A 14,414-nucleotide genomic window follows, 5' to 3' on the forward strand; every position below is an offset into this window, starting at 1 on the left:
TAGAGAAGCGGAGAAAGGTAAGGATGAGTCTCTTATTTTCTGTCCAGTGACTAGTCTTGATCTTATATCAGACTGAATATTACTCTTCAGCTTAACCCTGTGGATCTGTGAGATTACTGTTTTTTTAAAAGCAGCATTTTCATAAAGTCTAATTTCTGTTTTTTTATTTGTGGGAGATAATATTTGGAGTCTGGATGTTTTTTATGAGGTTGTTACAGTTAATGTGTGAGATGTTGAGATGTTGTCAGGTACTAGAGCTTTTATGGGAGAAGCCTGCTGTAGCCTTTAGTGCATCTGCTGATACAGAGCAAGAAGTGACACATCCCTCCCTGTACCCCCCACCCCTCCCCCATAACTGTCACTCTGCTGCACTTTGTATCTCTATCTATCTATCTATCTATCTATCTATCTATCTATCTATCTATCTATCTATCTATCTATCTATCTATATCTCTATATCTCTATATCTCTATCTATCTATCTATCTATATCTCTATATCTATATCTTTCATATCTATCTCATCTGATTTATCTGTATCCTATTTGTCTCTATCCAATTTGTCGCACCATCTATCTCTTTCATATCTATCATATCTATCTCTTTCATATCTATCTCATTTATCTCATCAAAGCCCCTTTTTCCATTTGCACAACACCATGAAACGTGTCACTTCTTGGAACTGAATAAGCCAACTGTGTAGTTCTGAGCTTTGTTGATGTTTACTCGCGTGCTGCTCCGGGCTCCCTGCAGCCTGCAGGATCAGGGTGCACATGGCCCAGGAGCAGATCCAGGCCCCCAGTCTAAGGGGGGCCCAGGTAGACTGAATAAATGTGCGCCAGTGGGACATCCGCAGACTTGACAGCTGCATGAGGCTTTTCAGCGTTGTAATTTCAGATAATATCCCGAGCGCTCACTCTTCTCAGCAATTTGTATGTGAATAACCGAATAATTTTCCCTTTTGTTCCATCTGTGCTACCTCAAATCCAAATAAAGATGCCTTTTAGTATTAAAAGTGGTAGAAAATTACAGGTAATTATCTTTGACGGTAAAAACGCTGTAATCAGCGGGCTACATCAAAAATTACCCTAATTATGCCTGCATTTATGAGAATGGAAAAAAAGCCTCACTTGGATAAAAACCCACAAATTGTCCCAAATATCTCCTTCATATTGAACGTCGCTGCAGCTGGCTGCTTTGTTCAACATCGATCCCGTGGAGCTTGGCATTTAACGGCCTGCATTAGGACGGAGAGAAGGGAGAAAACATTTTGTCAATACTTCTAATAATTGAGGGTGAAATGACAAGATAAGCTGGACCTGGAGCAAATGTCTTTGGAGGTGAATGTAGACAGCAGCGGGGCAGGGTAAGTTAATTTCCTCCGGTGTTGAGTGCATTTGATAAATCTATATACTTCTTCATCAGCCACTGAGCGCTTTGGATTTATTTAAAATGTTTACTCTGATTGGAATAGGCTTTTCACTGAGCACTGTGTCATTACCTTGTGTTCATATTGTCTGTTAGAAGCTCGTGCACACCAGGGGGAAGGGAAATAGGCCTGTTATAATGTCATGTTGGCCCAATATGAAGCATTAAAAGCAGAGGCCTAAAATGAAATGTATGAAATCATGCAACAGCAGGCATCTGTTTTGAGTCACGGTTTACTCAATCTGACAAAACATAAAAAGTGTATGTACAACTAAAATCGCAGATTATATTTACAGACAGACAATTTGCTTGGTTTTGCATGTTGGAGAAACAACCAGAAAAAAAGGAAAGAAAAAAAAAAGCAGTCAGGAGTCCACCATGGCGAGAGGCTCTTTGCGCCACAGAGTGTAAGCAGTCTTTGCCCCCAGAGTGGCTTAAATGTCACTGATAATATTTGGTATATTGACGTTCAGATGACATGAATGAAAGCATAACAAATATGCGAGCCCACTGAACAGCCATGTACGCTAAAAAAACACAACTGGTTAGTTCCCTTTTGTTTGTGTCATCACACCGAGGCTTGGCTGCGTGTTTTATCCATGAGGAGCAGCCTCTCCAGCATCCAGTCTCTGGGCTGACACAAATTGTAGGCTACGTTGGAAACTGCATGGCGGAGATTCCGGAGAGGCCTCCAGACAGCTCACTGACCCCCTTTTGCCCCATCAGTCTATCTCTGCATTGAATCTTGATGTGGGGAGGAATACCAGTGAGAGTAGCCGGGCATGTAGCTGTTGGCCGGCATGTTTACTCCTTTGGAAGAGGCCGAGACGTCCCATATTGGAGGGATGGTCGGGGAGCGCGGGGAGAGGGACATGGAGCCCGGCATAGGGTCGCTCTCGTGCGGATTGCCGCCTTGCTTGAGCAGCTTCTTGAACTTTGACCTTTTGTTCTGGAACCAAATCTTTACCTGCAGGAGAGAGGGGTGCATGTTGTTAGTGCGGGTGGATAAATAGTGTGTGATAAAGGCTGCAAACTGCATGCATTAAATGCGTAAAAAGTAATATAAATGCTGTGAATATCAACACCAAAACAAAAACAGACAACCATTAAATAATAATAATATCATACATTTAATTATAATTAAATACACGACGGTTTCCAGACGTTCATTTGTAAATTCCTCCTCATACCTGGGTTTGCGTCAGTCCTAGAGAGGCAGCCAGCTCGGCGCGCTCCGGTAAAGCGAGGTACTGTGTTTGCTGGAAACGGTGGTTCAGTGCTTGGAGCTGCAAACTGGAATAAATTGTCCGAGGTTTGCGAATCTTCTTGCCTTTCCCATTAAAACGAATTTCCCCATTTTCAATCACCGTCGTTTTCTGCTGCTCTGCAACAAAAACAACCAATGTTAGTATTCAAAACCACAGCCTGGATACCTGCATTTATTGTGAGCAGGCAGGAAAATACAAATAAAAAACCATAAATGTGAAGATAAATTCAGATGAATCAAAGTGTGTAAAAATGATAAATCAAACCGATAAAAAAAAACCCATCACATTGCCTTTAAGCGCCGTGGCAGCCACAATCCACTGTCATATTTAGGATATTGCTGGTAATGACATGTCAATTAAATGCTAATTACAACATTCAAGGCGTGCGGGCTGCCTAATTTTCACGAGTAGTTGGTGAGGATTGCACGGTCGTGATGATCACACCCCGGGCATTAAAACAGGTTTTGTAGGGAAGAGAAGGGAAACGGGGCAGCAGAACAGACTGAGAAGGTAACAGGCTGGATCTCGAATTATCCGGTGCCGTTTTACGCACGATTTTTCTTCCATGTAATCGCCCACCTACGCTTCAAAGATCATTCGTCTGAATTTGGAGTGGCCGCGCGGTGACTTGGGCATGACACCAACACTGGCAGAGAGAAAAGGTTTGATCCCCACTGTGGGCCACCCGTGCTAAAAAAAAAAAAAAAAAAAAAAAAAAGAGCGCTAATGGTTACTGTCAGATCGCCGGGGATGGACGCTGCGTTTTTTTCCACAAAGGGGGTCTCTTACCTGTGCCGTCTAACCTTGTCTGTCCTCCCGTGTTGTTGTGATAGGATGGCAGGTACGGGCTGTGGTGCGGATGGCTCACGTAGGGGTAGGGTAACGACCTGTTGTAGGTGTTGGTCCCGGTGTACGCGGTGTTGTCGTGCTGGTGGTGAGCGTGTGAGCCGGAGTGGAGACAGTGCAGCGGGTAGTGGCCGCTGGCCATCGACGGGGAGCTCTGCTGTGAGTGCGACTGCTGCCCAAACTCCATGAAAGCAGACTTGGACGAGTCCTGAGCCTCCAGACCGTCAGCCATCGTAGTCATGGTCATCATCGAATTTTCTGCCTTGAGAGCACTCACCCCCCTCTCTCTCTCAAGACCAAATCGGTTTTCTCTCTCTCGCTGTGCTGTTGTCTCTCTCCCCCTCTCCACCGCGAACAGATATTGTCCTATTAACACCCGGATTTTCCAAAAGACGTCTTTATTTCCCCCCTTGTCGTGTGATATTCTCACTCAAAGTGGCGGAAGGTAGGCATAAGTTAAGGGAGAGATTTTAAGGTGGATTCTGTTAAAATTGAGCCCTTGCTTCCAGACTTGATGCAGACACTACAAGTAAAATGGTTTGTCTCCAAAGGGCAGCGCCTCCCGATTGGTCATCCAACCCAACGTCATCAGTGCTCTGCGCTTCACGGAGACTTGAGCTGGAGTTAACCCACCTTACCAGCTCCCACCACAACTATGGGGGAAATAATATATGGTGGGAAAGACGCATAATTCCTACAGACAAGCTTCACACGTAAAAGCATCTCTTTTGGATTTGCCGAGTCGATTTTGTTTGTTACCCAAACCCCTAAATTACGCACGCATATAGCGCGCACTTTGATTTAGCCTGATGAGCCAACAGTCTATATGTGCCTCTTTTTTCTCAGCTTTTAACTCCTCCTCTCCTCAGGAATTAATTACTTATAGGAAAGCATCTAACAAACATCCTTTTTAAGTCTTGTTACAGTAGATTTCCAAACAAAATATTATTAAATAATTTACAATATAGCCATACAATATACATGTATCATCATTTAGAAGGATTAGACACGTTTTGTCAAAAAGTACAAGCAACTACAAAGTATAGAATAACCCCAGTCTTTTTAAATATACCTTTAAATATTTTTTTTTCAAACACACTTTTTATTTATACAAGAGCAGTGATCTGTTTTATGTCAAGGAAACTCCTGAACAGGTGGAATAGCTTTGGAAATAAAAAAATAGACCTACAGCTCTACTATTTTTTTAAAGTATAAATTTAGAACTTGCATGTTTTAAAATTAATATGATTATTAAATGACTTATTTTCTTGCAGTGTAGATTTTTGCTGTGCTTTCGCCTAATAAGCAGTCCCTCTTGAAGCCCCCCTCTGCTCTGAAAGTAACATATATTATAACTGTTGCTTTTCCCTGGGGCTACTGACCATATGATTAAGGATCTCCAGACAATTGAAAATACAGTACATGTGACACATCCAATAACAATATGCCTGAGGTACAATAGGTTATTTTGCACATAGAAGGGTGGATACCGTGATAAACTGACAGTGTCTTTTATCCCTGCTGTAATATGAGGCCTGATAGGGTCCTCAATATATGTAAATTATACAGTTTGCCTCTGAGGGCTGCGATGTTCAATCCGCATATAAGAATAAAATGCTATTTCCGCTTACATTAATGCAATAGGTATTCAAATCATGTTTTTGCATCACTTTGAGCGCATTTTTTTGCCGCAATGTAGCATTCGGCACCAAAAAAGGGCGATGTAAAATAATTATGGTTGCAATCAAGTTACTACGAAAACCTATTTGATTAGCGGCCACACTTTACTCAAATTGCAGCTATAAAATTAAGAACAATTCGCCTGTAATGATTATGGACTGGATTTATTTTGGGAGGGTGGAATAAAAGTGGATATAGCATAAATTATCCCCTAATTATACGCCAGTGTCGCCTCAATTATCCTCTTATCAAAAATGGTTGTCTAAATGCAGCGTTTAGTTTCAATTTTCTCCTTTACAAGAACTTGGTACCTTGCTATTATCGTCAGCTACGGTTGTTATTTACTTTGTGGGATTTAAAAGTGCACAACCCAGCCGGATAATCATTTTACAGCAGCAGACCCAGAGAGGAGCACAGAGGCAGGGATATGAGCCTCCAAACACATCCAACATGGATTTTTCTTTTTTGCTCTCTTAGATTCATTTAAATTTTATTTCAGAAATCAGGTTGCGCGTTTTTGTCGCCAAGGAGGGCTGCAGGTAAGAGCTTCCTTTTGAATGCTCTTTTTCTCTTCACTGACACTGATGAATGCTTTCATTGCCTCTGATAATTCTGCATTTTAGGCTCACAGTGCTCAGAGCTCGCAGCACACCTTGGTCACCCCTCAGTGATCTAACATAGTGGCCAATTCCCCTGTCCGTGTTCCACTTGGACACGCAGAAGAGAAACCAGATCCTATACCTTTTCTAATCGCCTTTGAGTGCTACTACAAAGACATACATGCTCTGTAGTGATGTTGTTTCCCCTGCGGGCTAAAATAAATCTCCGGGCTCGATTAAAAATGACACATCTTCATTCTGCAGCTTTTTCTTGCAGCATCATGTGCAGCAGGATTATTAAGTTGCGGGATAACTGTGCGGGTAATGTTAAAGTCTTTGGTGTCCCGCAGGCGTGTTTGGGAGGCTTTTCTAGGCGCACAGAGATTAAGTGAAGTGGTGAAAGGACGGATTTGTTTGAATAGAGAGAACATGACATACTCGACCTTGTTGCTTTTGAAATGTTTAAGATGTTGCATGCATGCTGACAACCGTGTCTGATTGTGCAAGCGCGTTAAGAAAGCACCGGCCTATACAGGAATTTATAAACCATAAAATCAATTTAGAAATGTTTTATTTATTTTTTAAGAAGACATTATGGCCACCTTTTACGCATGCTCCACCTGCTGCTGCTGCGCTCCGCCCTAATAGGAGTTCATAGCCTTATCCTGGAGAGAAATTATTTTATATTTCACTTTTGTCAAAAATGTCAATCACAAAATGAACAGCTGTAAATCTAGAAATCACTTTGTCCCTAAGTAGATGATTGACCTTCAGCACAATCAATGGCCGTGGTGGTTTAACAGAAGTGGTCTTTATTTCCAGCTGTCTTCTAAACGCTGATGAATGACTCTTTACAATCACTCCAGGCCTGGGATTTCCCTCACATGCGCTGTCTGAAACTGAGAATATTTAACATTACGTTTGGAAGTGTAACCTGGCGTTATTTTATTGTTAACTCGGCCACTGTCACTTTAAATATTTAAAACAAGGCACCCCAAACCGAGTTGGTGAGGTCTTTTACGCACAAACGTGGTAGCTCAAATCGCCTCTGCAGCAGTTAAGATATAAAATCTAACTAGTTCCCTCTTTTCTCTCTCTGAATGTGTGTCACTGCCTGTTTTTAAATCCCCCAGTCTTTTCTTGTCTATCTGGCCACATGTGTTAATCATATCTGAGCGTTAACACGGAGCTCCAGCAGGACACAGGTCATAATTGTAGCGAGAAGGCTGGGCGTTTGTGGTCGGTCCCTCTAACAGCTATTGACTGGCTCGCATGGAAAGCCACCTCCTCTGGCTGCTCAGAGGGATCCGGGAGGTTTTTGGGGGGACAGCTGAGGCTTGTCACTTGCAGACAGAGAACCGAGGAGGCACTTAAACAACATGTCTCCCTTCTCCGCAGCGCAAAAGCCACTGTGGCGCTTCTCAGACAGCCAGGCGTCGACGGCTCTCCATCTCTCTGCCGCGTGAAGGGCGGGAAGCGCAGATGCATACTCCACACAGCTGTCAGTATAACATGCTTCATTGTAACTAGATTCAGAGGGGAGCACCCCCCCCCCCCCCCCCCCCCCCCCCCCACACACACACACACACACACACCCACAGACCAAAATGATCACCGATCCGCCTTTAATGCTCCAGTAGAATTCAACCATGCCCAAATGGTGGCGCGCCGCTTTTACGCACATAAATTGCGCACGGCGCACTAATGCAAACCCACTTATGCAAAGCTTTGATGTGTTTTGTAAAAGCGTGCAAGTACACCAAGAAAAATTAGTGCGGTTTTGTCATAAAGAAAACCAAGTGCTGCCAGGCAGACGACTGTTTACAATAAGTTTTGCATCATAAATTAGGATTGCATTATCTCTCGAGTAAATAGCAAAATTGGCATATGCATGGCCCCAGGTGCAGGAGAGGGCCTTCAGATGGACCCAGTGTAGCGTGTTAGCAGCAGCAGTGGAGTTAAATGACCACAAATAAGCAAAAGGCCTCCACCACTGAGTCTTCACAGCCTCTCACACACTAATGGATTTAATTTGGCACGACTGAAGCTGCACTGGTCCCACTCAGGGCCCGGGTCCTAATTAAGACTGCTTGTTTCTCTTGTCGCCTTCTCTCGCTGCATGTTTAGGTCCAGCTGAGTGATTGCGAAGCTTTCCTGCAACAGTATACGTTATCATAATTGAAAGAAACGGAGGCCAATAAACCTTAAATTCAGTCATTTGATTGGCAATATTTATAACAGAAAGATATGCAAATGGCAACATTTTATTTTAAATTTCTGACCATATTATGCATATCATTGAGACTATAAACACAGAAAGATATACGTTTTTCCGTTTTAAGCACATAATATCCACACTAATATATATATTTATCAGTTTAAGCTCCTGTATATCAAGTCAATAACAAAAGGAGCTGTATCCGAAAAGTTGATCTGGATTTTATGTTGGTGACAAATAAGACTATAGTGTAGGGCGTGCATTGGACCCCCTTTCCCCCCTCTCTCGACTTAATACGCGACATTATTAGGTCTGACAGCACAGTGGTCGGTCTTGAAGGAGAGGATTTGGTCGATAGATGACAGACAGGAAGGCCAGCAATCATGGGCTCTTTTTTTTATCAGAATGTACTGTTCGATGCCGTTTATCCCTGATGATAGAAAATTGCTCTGTTGCCAGGACGCTGCCGCCGAAATAGAGGGCAGGAGCAACATTTCCATTTTCCTGTTTGAAAGCCATTGAAATGAATTAGCAGAAATGAAAAAAAGAGGAAAAATGAGAAAGAATCCCCTGGTAAACAAAGGAGAGCAAACAAAGATACCATTTTCTTTTGCCGAGAATCCACCCTCCTCATTTCCCCGTTTTTTTCTCTCCTTCTTCCTGCAGCAGTGAGGGTTTTACTTCAACAGTTGCAAATCACATGCTTGGCTTCTAATGTAGTCCAAGGCCCGAGCCTACTTCAAAGACAATCATTTATTTCCCAACCTCCTGGAATAATTAGAGCGCCTTTTCATCTGTCGTGACCAAGGAGGAGAAAAAAGAGCGAAAGAGGGAGAAATTAAGAAAGAATGACAACGAGGAGCATTAAACAAACTCCTGAAATATTTAATCATTTAGCAGAAATGAACAGTAACCCGTCACTGTGGCAAAAACTGAATATTAAAGGACCAAATCTGGTTTTATCTGAATTTAGAAAGCGTTTGGAGTTATTATATTTATATAAAATACTACAGTCTGTGCTTTTAATATTTCTTATTCACAAACATTTTGTGTCAAAACATTATTATTATTATTAATGTCGTTGATATTGTCGATATTATTTTCGTTATTATTATTATTATTATTAATAATAATAATAATAATAATATGACAATAATTATAATGATCATAACAATGATGATGATGCGAGTATTATTTTATTATTAATATTAGTGTAATTGTCGTGTTTTTGTTATTATTATTACTACTATTATTATTATTGGCATTATTATTATTATATTATTTTTTATTAATATTAGTGGGCTATTATTGCTGTATTTACTGTTTTCGCCATCATTGCATTTATTAAATCACCGATCCCCTAATATTGCAGGCAATATTAATGTATTAAGGATACGGATATATATATATATAGATATATATATTACATATATATAATATATATATATATATATATATATATATATATATATATATTCATAAAATAATAACAATTAAAGAAATATTAGAAGAGGTTTAAAAAATAAAGCATAATATTCGGATGGAGGATATTTTAGGCCTCTTATATTTCGTTCTAACTAGCTGCAATGTGAGGATTATGTCTCAGGGACACAGACCCGTCCTGTGGCGGGGGACGCAGGAGAGGGGTTACTGTCTGTGTCCGAGCAGGCAGGTGGTTAAAAACCTCCACAGTGCTCTGAGCGCGCCTCGAGGGCGCGCCACACGCTGCATGCAGCCTGAGAGATGGAGAAATGACACCCGGAGCACTGGATTATAGCGAAGGCTTAAAAAGGGATTTAATACATTCTGCAAGGACACTAAATGTCCCATCAGAAATAACCGTGTCAGAGCTTAATAACAGGCTGGTAATATGCGGATTAAAATGGCAGGATTCTTAATGAGGTTTGGTAGCAACCTATAGTGATCTCGATTACAAATGTTAAAATGTTTTTACTGAATAATTGAGAGAGACAGAAACAAAACTACAAACAGATTCGTTTCACACCACACATGCATCCATAAGACTCAAATAAATAAAATGAGTTATATGCTTTGTAAGGCCTGTGTGGAATCATGTGAGCACATTTTATGGAATAAATCTGCAGAAACATGATCATCTTTGCAGGACCATGATGACAATAAAATTTGAAACATATGCTGGATAAATAAAACCAATTAAAATCTCACTGAGACCTCAACATGGCCTGCAAATGCAACCAAATAAACCGCATAAAAGAGGATTAAATACAGAGAAAGGGCACAAAGCTCTACATAAATTGCTTCAAATTGGCACCAAAGAAAATATTGACTGCTACTGAGTTTATACAGGATCAAACTTTGCTTTTAATATGTAAAAAAAAAATACTGTGAAAATCCTGTTGGTGGGAATATTCTCTCGATACATCTCTCACAAGCAAGCAACCCCTCAATGCACATTGCAAACTAATAAAATAGTGTGTGTGTCCTGGCTCTCATGCAGGAATGAATGCCTCACTGGAGGAAGTGCTGCACACAATAGCCAACACTGACTGCAAAATAAAAGGGCTTGAAACTTAAGAGCACGGTGTGAACCCAAGTGGAAGAAAGAGTGAAGAGAAAAGGGAGTCACACCTGGTGAGATGTGGTGTAGCGGACGAGATGTTCTCATGAGCTGCTGGGGCTGGAGGAGTTTGTCAGGTGATAGCTTTGTCTGAACCTTTGTCTGCTGCACCTTAAGACACTCCTACCTGAAACTGCATTTCACATCAGGCTGGGTTTTGGTTTGTGCTCTGCCCTCTTAAGTCATCGTGTTGTTCACAGAAAGTTGGGCTAAGAGAGTAAATGATGTGTGATATTTGTGCAAACCCTACTTTTCTTTCTTTTTTTTTCCACCAAGAGCAGGCCTGTAAGTTCACATCCTGAGTCTGCACATTCATTTCTGCTTGTTTTTGCATTGAAAAAATGAAGTAACATTCTTCTTTTTGTTAGTAAAAGAGCTGATCTGTTTCTAAGAAATCTCTCACTTAAAAATGTTTTCTTTCTTCCACAATATCACTCTACCCTTACAAAAATAAAATGAAAGCGAAATTTTACACAAACCCTCATTAGAAATCATGTTTTACAAATACTTAACATACTCAAAAACAATTAAATAACCTATTCTTTTCCGCCCAGCTCTTACCTGCATCATCATTACCATTAATATTATTACAATTATTATTAGCTGGCTCTCGATGTTTATTTTGGTGCTTCTGTTATTGCTGTTGCTGCTATTATCATAATCATCATCATTATCACATCCCCAGTTCCTTTTAAAGTGTTTTAAATCTTGCATTTGCTATCATACTACAGCTCGTCTTTAAAACAGTCCAAATCTGGCACAGGGAAAATAGGAATATTAGCAGAATTTAATGTTGTAGAATTATTATTGAAGTAGATTTAAAAAATAATGTCAAATAATGATAAAGTTGCAATAATAAATTAAACTGGCTACAGTGTGGTGCACATATAATGCAGTGGAAGGCCTTCTTATAACTATTTTTTACTTTTTTTAAATCAGGAAGTAGCTAAAAACTGATTTTAAAATATGACTGTGTTTCTTTCATATGTTCAGAAGAACCTCTTTAGCATTTTTGGAGAAAATAAACAAATGAAAAGTAACAAAATCTCATCTAAAGCAGCATATAAGTCATGTTTCATTCTTGGAATAATAAAAACATCCCCTGGACCTTGATAATTAAAATATTCCAACAGAATCCTATAAACTGCTGTGAAGCAGTACGGAGCTCTTAGTTAACAAACGGCAGATCACAGATCAGTGTAATGATTTGGCCAGGAGATCATGTCCATAGCCAGCCTCATAATATCATAGTTATTAATCTGTTGGCTGGAAAGCCCTCAGAGCCTTTATTTTCATTTGCTCTGAACTGTCAGATTCGAGTGGAGAGATTTTTAGGACTTTGTCCATTTTGGTGAAGTGAAGGTAGCCAATTATTGTCATCATTGCCCTTGAAAATGCATTACGCCTCACCTGAGGGCTCACTCAATCAAAGAGACTGAAGGGCCGATTAACAGATGACTTCTGACCTTTAATCCATCGTAAAATCATCCAAAAGAGCCAGACGGCAATCAACATTTCTCCTTCACTTTCAGGATGCAAACTTTCTTAGTGTTGACATCTGACCTTCATGGGCATCAGGCTGGCCAAACTGGGTTTGGGACCTTGAGCGTTGTCTCCCGCCATTATTGTGTGAACGTAGATTGGCACGTTCACTCTAAGTTCTGTAAATATTTTTGTGTCTATCAGAGAAATTAGACTTGTTGTGAAAAGTGTGTCGTGAAAGATCTGTAACAGTGAACTTTAAGCGTCTCTATTTAGCAGGACAAAACATTTAACATTTAATTTTCCTAAAGAGTAGCCTTTACACTTGTATAAAAAAAAAGATATCAGATCTGTATTAAACATATTTCCAGATTCTAAGAGTCATACAGTCATGGAAAAAAATATTAGACCATTTTTTCCCTTTAATTTCTTGTTCATTTTAATGCCTGCTACAACTAAAGGTACATTTTTTTGGACAAATATAATGATAACAATAGATCATAAGAGTATAATTTAAGAGCTGATATCTAGCTATTTTCCATGGTTTTCTTGATAATAACCAAAATCATTATTATAGATTTAAATTAAAATATTAGTTGTTGAACTATGAAGAAAAAAGCAACAAATTCATGTAATTATCATTTCAATTAATGAATCTGGAAACTTTTTAGGAATGCACAGATCCTACTTTACATTTATATACTGTTTATAAATTATAAATATTGGGAATTTATGAAAGTATTTATTTTCTAAAGTGTTCAGATGATTTAAAAATGATCTTATTGAAAGAAAATGACTTAAACAGACACAATATGGGGACTACAGAGTTTAAAATGAAACCATTAATATGCATCAAGTAAAAAAAATAAAATCAATAAATATCCATCTTTGCATTATCATACCTGAAACGACTGTATGGTCTGTGTTTTGAATTCAATTAAACCAAGTGAAACAAGCTTTCTCTGGTGTACCGTAGGCCAGCGTCCTCACCTGGGGACAGATGAGCTCCAGTGAGGCATCATGTCCTGTTCATACTCATTTTTTTCCACCTGAGTAATTACATTGAGCACTAAGTGAGTGAACACACTGCGTAATGTTTTTAATTTCAATCAGCAAAAGGTTAAATCGATCTTTTAGGAGATGCTCATGAATAACTTTTTTCTCTTTGTCTCCCTGTTTTCCCCTCTCCAATATCTCCCCCTGGCTTTTCCATCACGCCCACCTTCCTCTCATGTTGCCCCCCCCACCCCCACCCATGTCCAGCCGCTGGTCTCCATCTCTCCTCCATCCCGTCCCCTTCTCTCCTCTCCATATTCCTCTTCATACCCACTCTACCCCTCTCTTCCTCTCCCCTCAACCTCACTCCCTCTCCCTAACCCCACACCTCTCTCCCCCCTTTTCCTGCACTCCCTCCCCCAATAGGTACGCCTCCATCCCCTCTTGGCAGCTCCATCTCCTCCTCACCTCTCTCTCTCCCTCCCTCCCTCCCCCTGTCTCTCCTCCCTCTCCCTGGTTGGTTTCCACAGCTGTGGTGAGTGAGGGGCAGATGACCGGAGAATTGGCCCCTGGGAGAGCGCTGAGCCATCCTGGTGCTATTAGGCTCGTGGCTAATAATAGGTGTTTCAGACCAGGGGAAGATCAATCAGGGGGAATCATGGGGAATGTTCGGAGCAGCGCTTTTTACACATCGGCCCAGATGGATGAAATTACACTTGTCAGTTTTTAGTTGCATTACTCCCAAATTGGTTGTCTACTCTTTTTTTCTCTCTCTCCCTCCCTCCCTCGCTCTCTCTCTCTCTTTCTCTCCTTTCTCTCTCTTTGCCCTCATTCATGTGTCAGTGGCCTGCTAAAGGGATTCAATGGTGAAATCCCTGTCATTTTTGTCTTTTCCCTGTTTAGCCCTCAGCCAGCAACTCTGTTGCCTGCATATGCACTTAGAAGAAATCAGTTTAAGATCCTGTCTTGTGGCTTGGGCAATTTCCACGTTAAAGGCAAGTGTGCAACTGACATTGTGTATGTGTTCTGCATGTGGAATAAAACAATCTGATTGGTTCTCAAACACTCAAAATACAGTCAAAACTATTCGCCCAACAGCAGACTATTAATGGCCGACTATTTTGATAATAGATTGATTATTTCAAAGATTTTTTTCAGCCAACATGACAGCTTTACAATCTGAGCATTTGCTTTTTTTCTGTTTATTATCACAGTAGGTGGAGATTTTGTACGGATGCATTGTGTGGATTTTTTTTCAAGCAATACAATAATCAATAATTTCATATTTTTTATATTCTAA

At 40.4% G+C, this 14,414-nt stretch overlaps 1 protein-coding gene and 1 long non-coding RNA gene across 2 annotated transcripts; one reads left to right on the plus strand and one right to left on the minus strand.

The window, feature by feature from the left end:
- Nucleotides 1–1,641: 1,641 nt before the first annotated feature.
- On the minus strand, nucleotides 1,642–4,259 carry dlx6a (distal-less homeobox 6a). The gene is made up of 3 exons (XM_059350574.1): nucleotides 3,484–4,259; nucleotides 2,617–2,810; nucleotides 1,642–2,393 (listed from the first exon to the last, which is right to left on the minus strand). Exons 1-3 carry the CDS (start codon nucleotides 3,788–3,790, stop codon nucleotides 2,154–2,156), a joined length of 741 nt encoding a protein of 246 aa, XP_059206557.1. The 5' UTR covers nucleotides 3,791–4,259; the 3' UTR covers nucleotides 1,642–2,153.
- Nucleotides 4,260–5,222: 963 nt separating this feature from the next.
- On the plus strand, nucleotides 5,223–13,420 carry LOC131985457 (uncharacterized). Its single transcript, XR_009395634.1, has 3 exons — nucleotides 5,223–5,759; nucleotides 7,218–7,320; nucleotides 13,382–13,420. It is a non-coding gene; the product is annotated as an uncharacterized LOC131985457 (long non-coding RNA).
- Nucleotides 13,421–14,414: the final 994 nt, after the last annotated feature.

This window comes from Centropristis striata, chromosome 14 (assembly GCF_030273125.1).
Source record: "Centropristis striata isolate RG_2023a ecotype Rhode Island chromosome 14, C.striata_1.0, whole genome shotgun sequence".
Lineage (NCBI taxonomy): Eukaryota > Metazoa > Chordata > Actinopteri > Perciformes > Serranidae > Centropristis > Centropristis striata.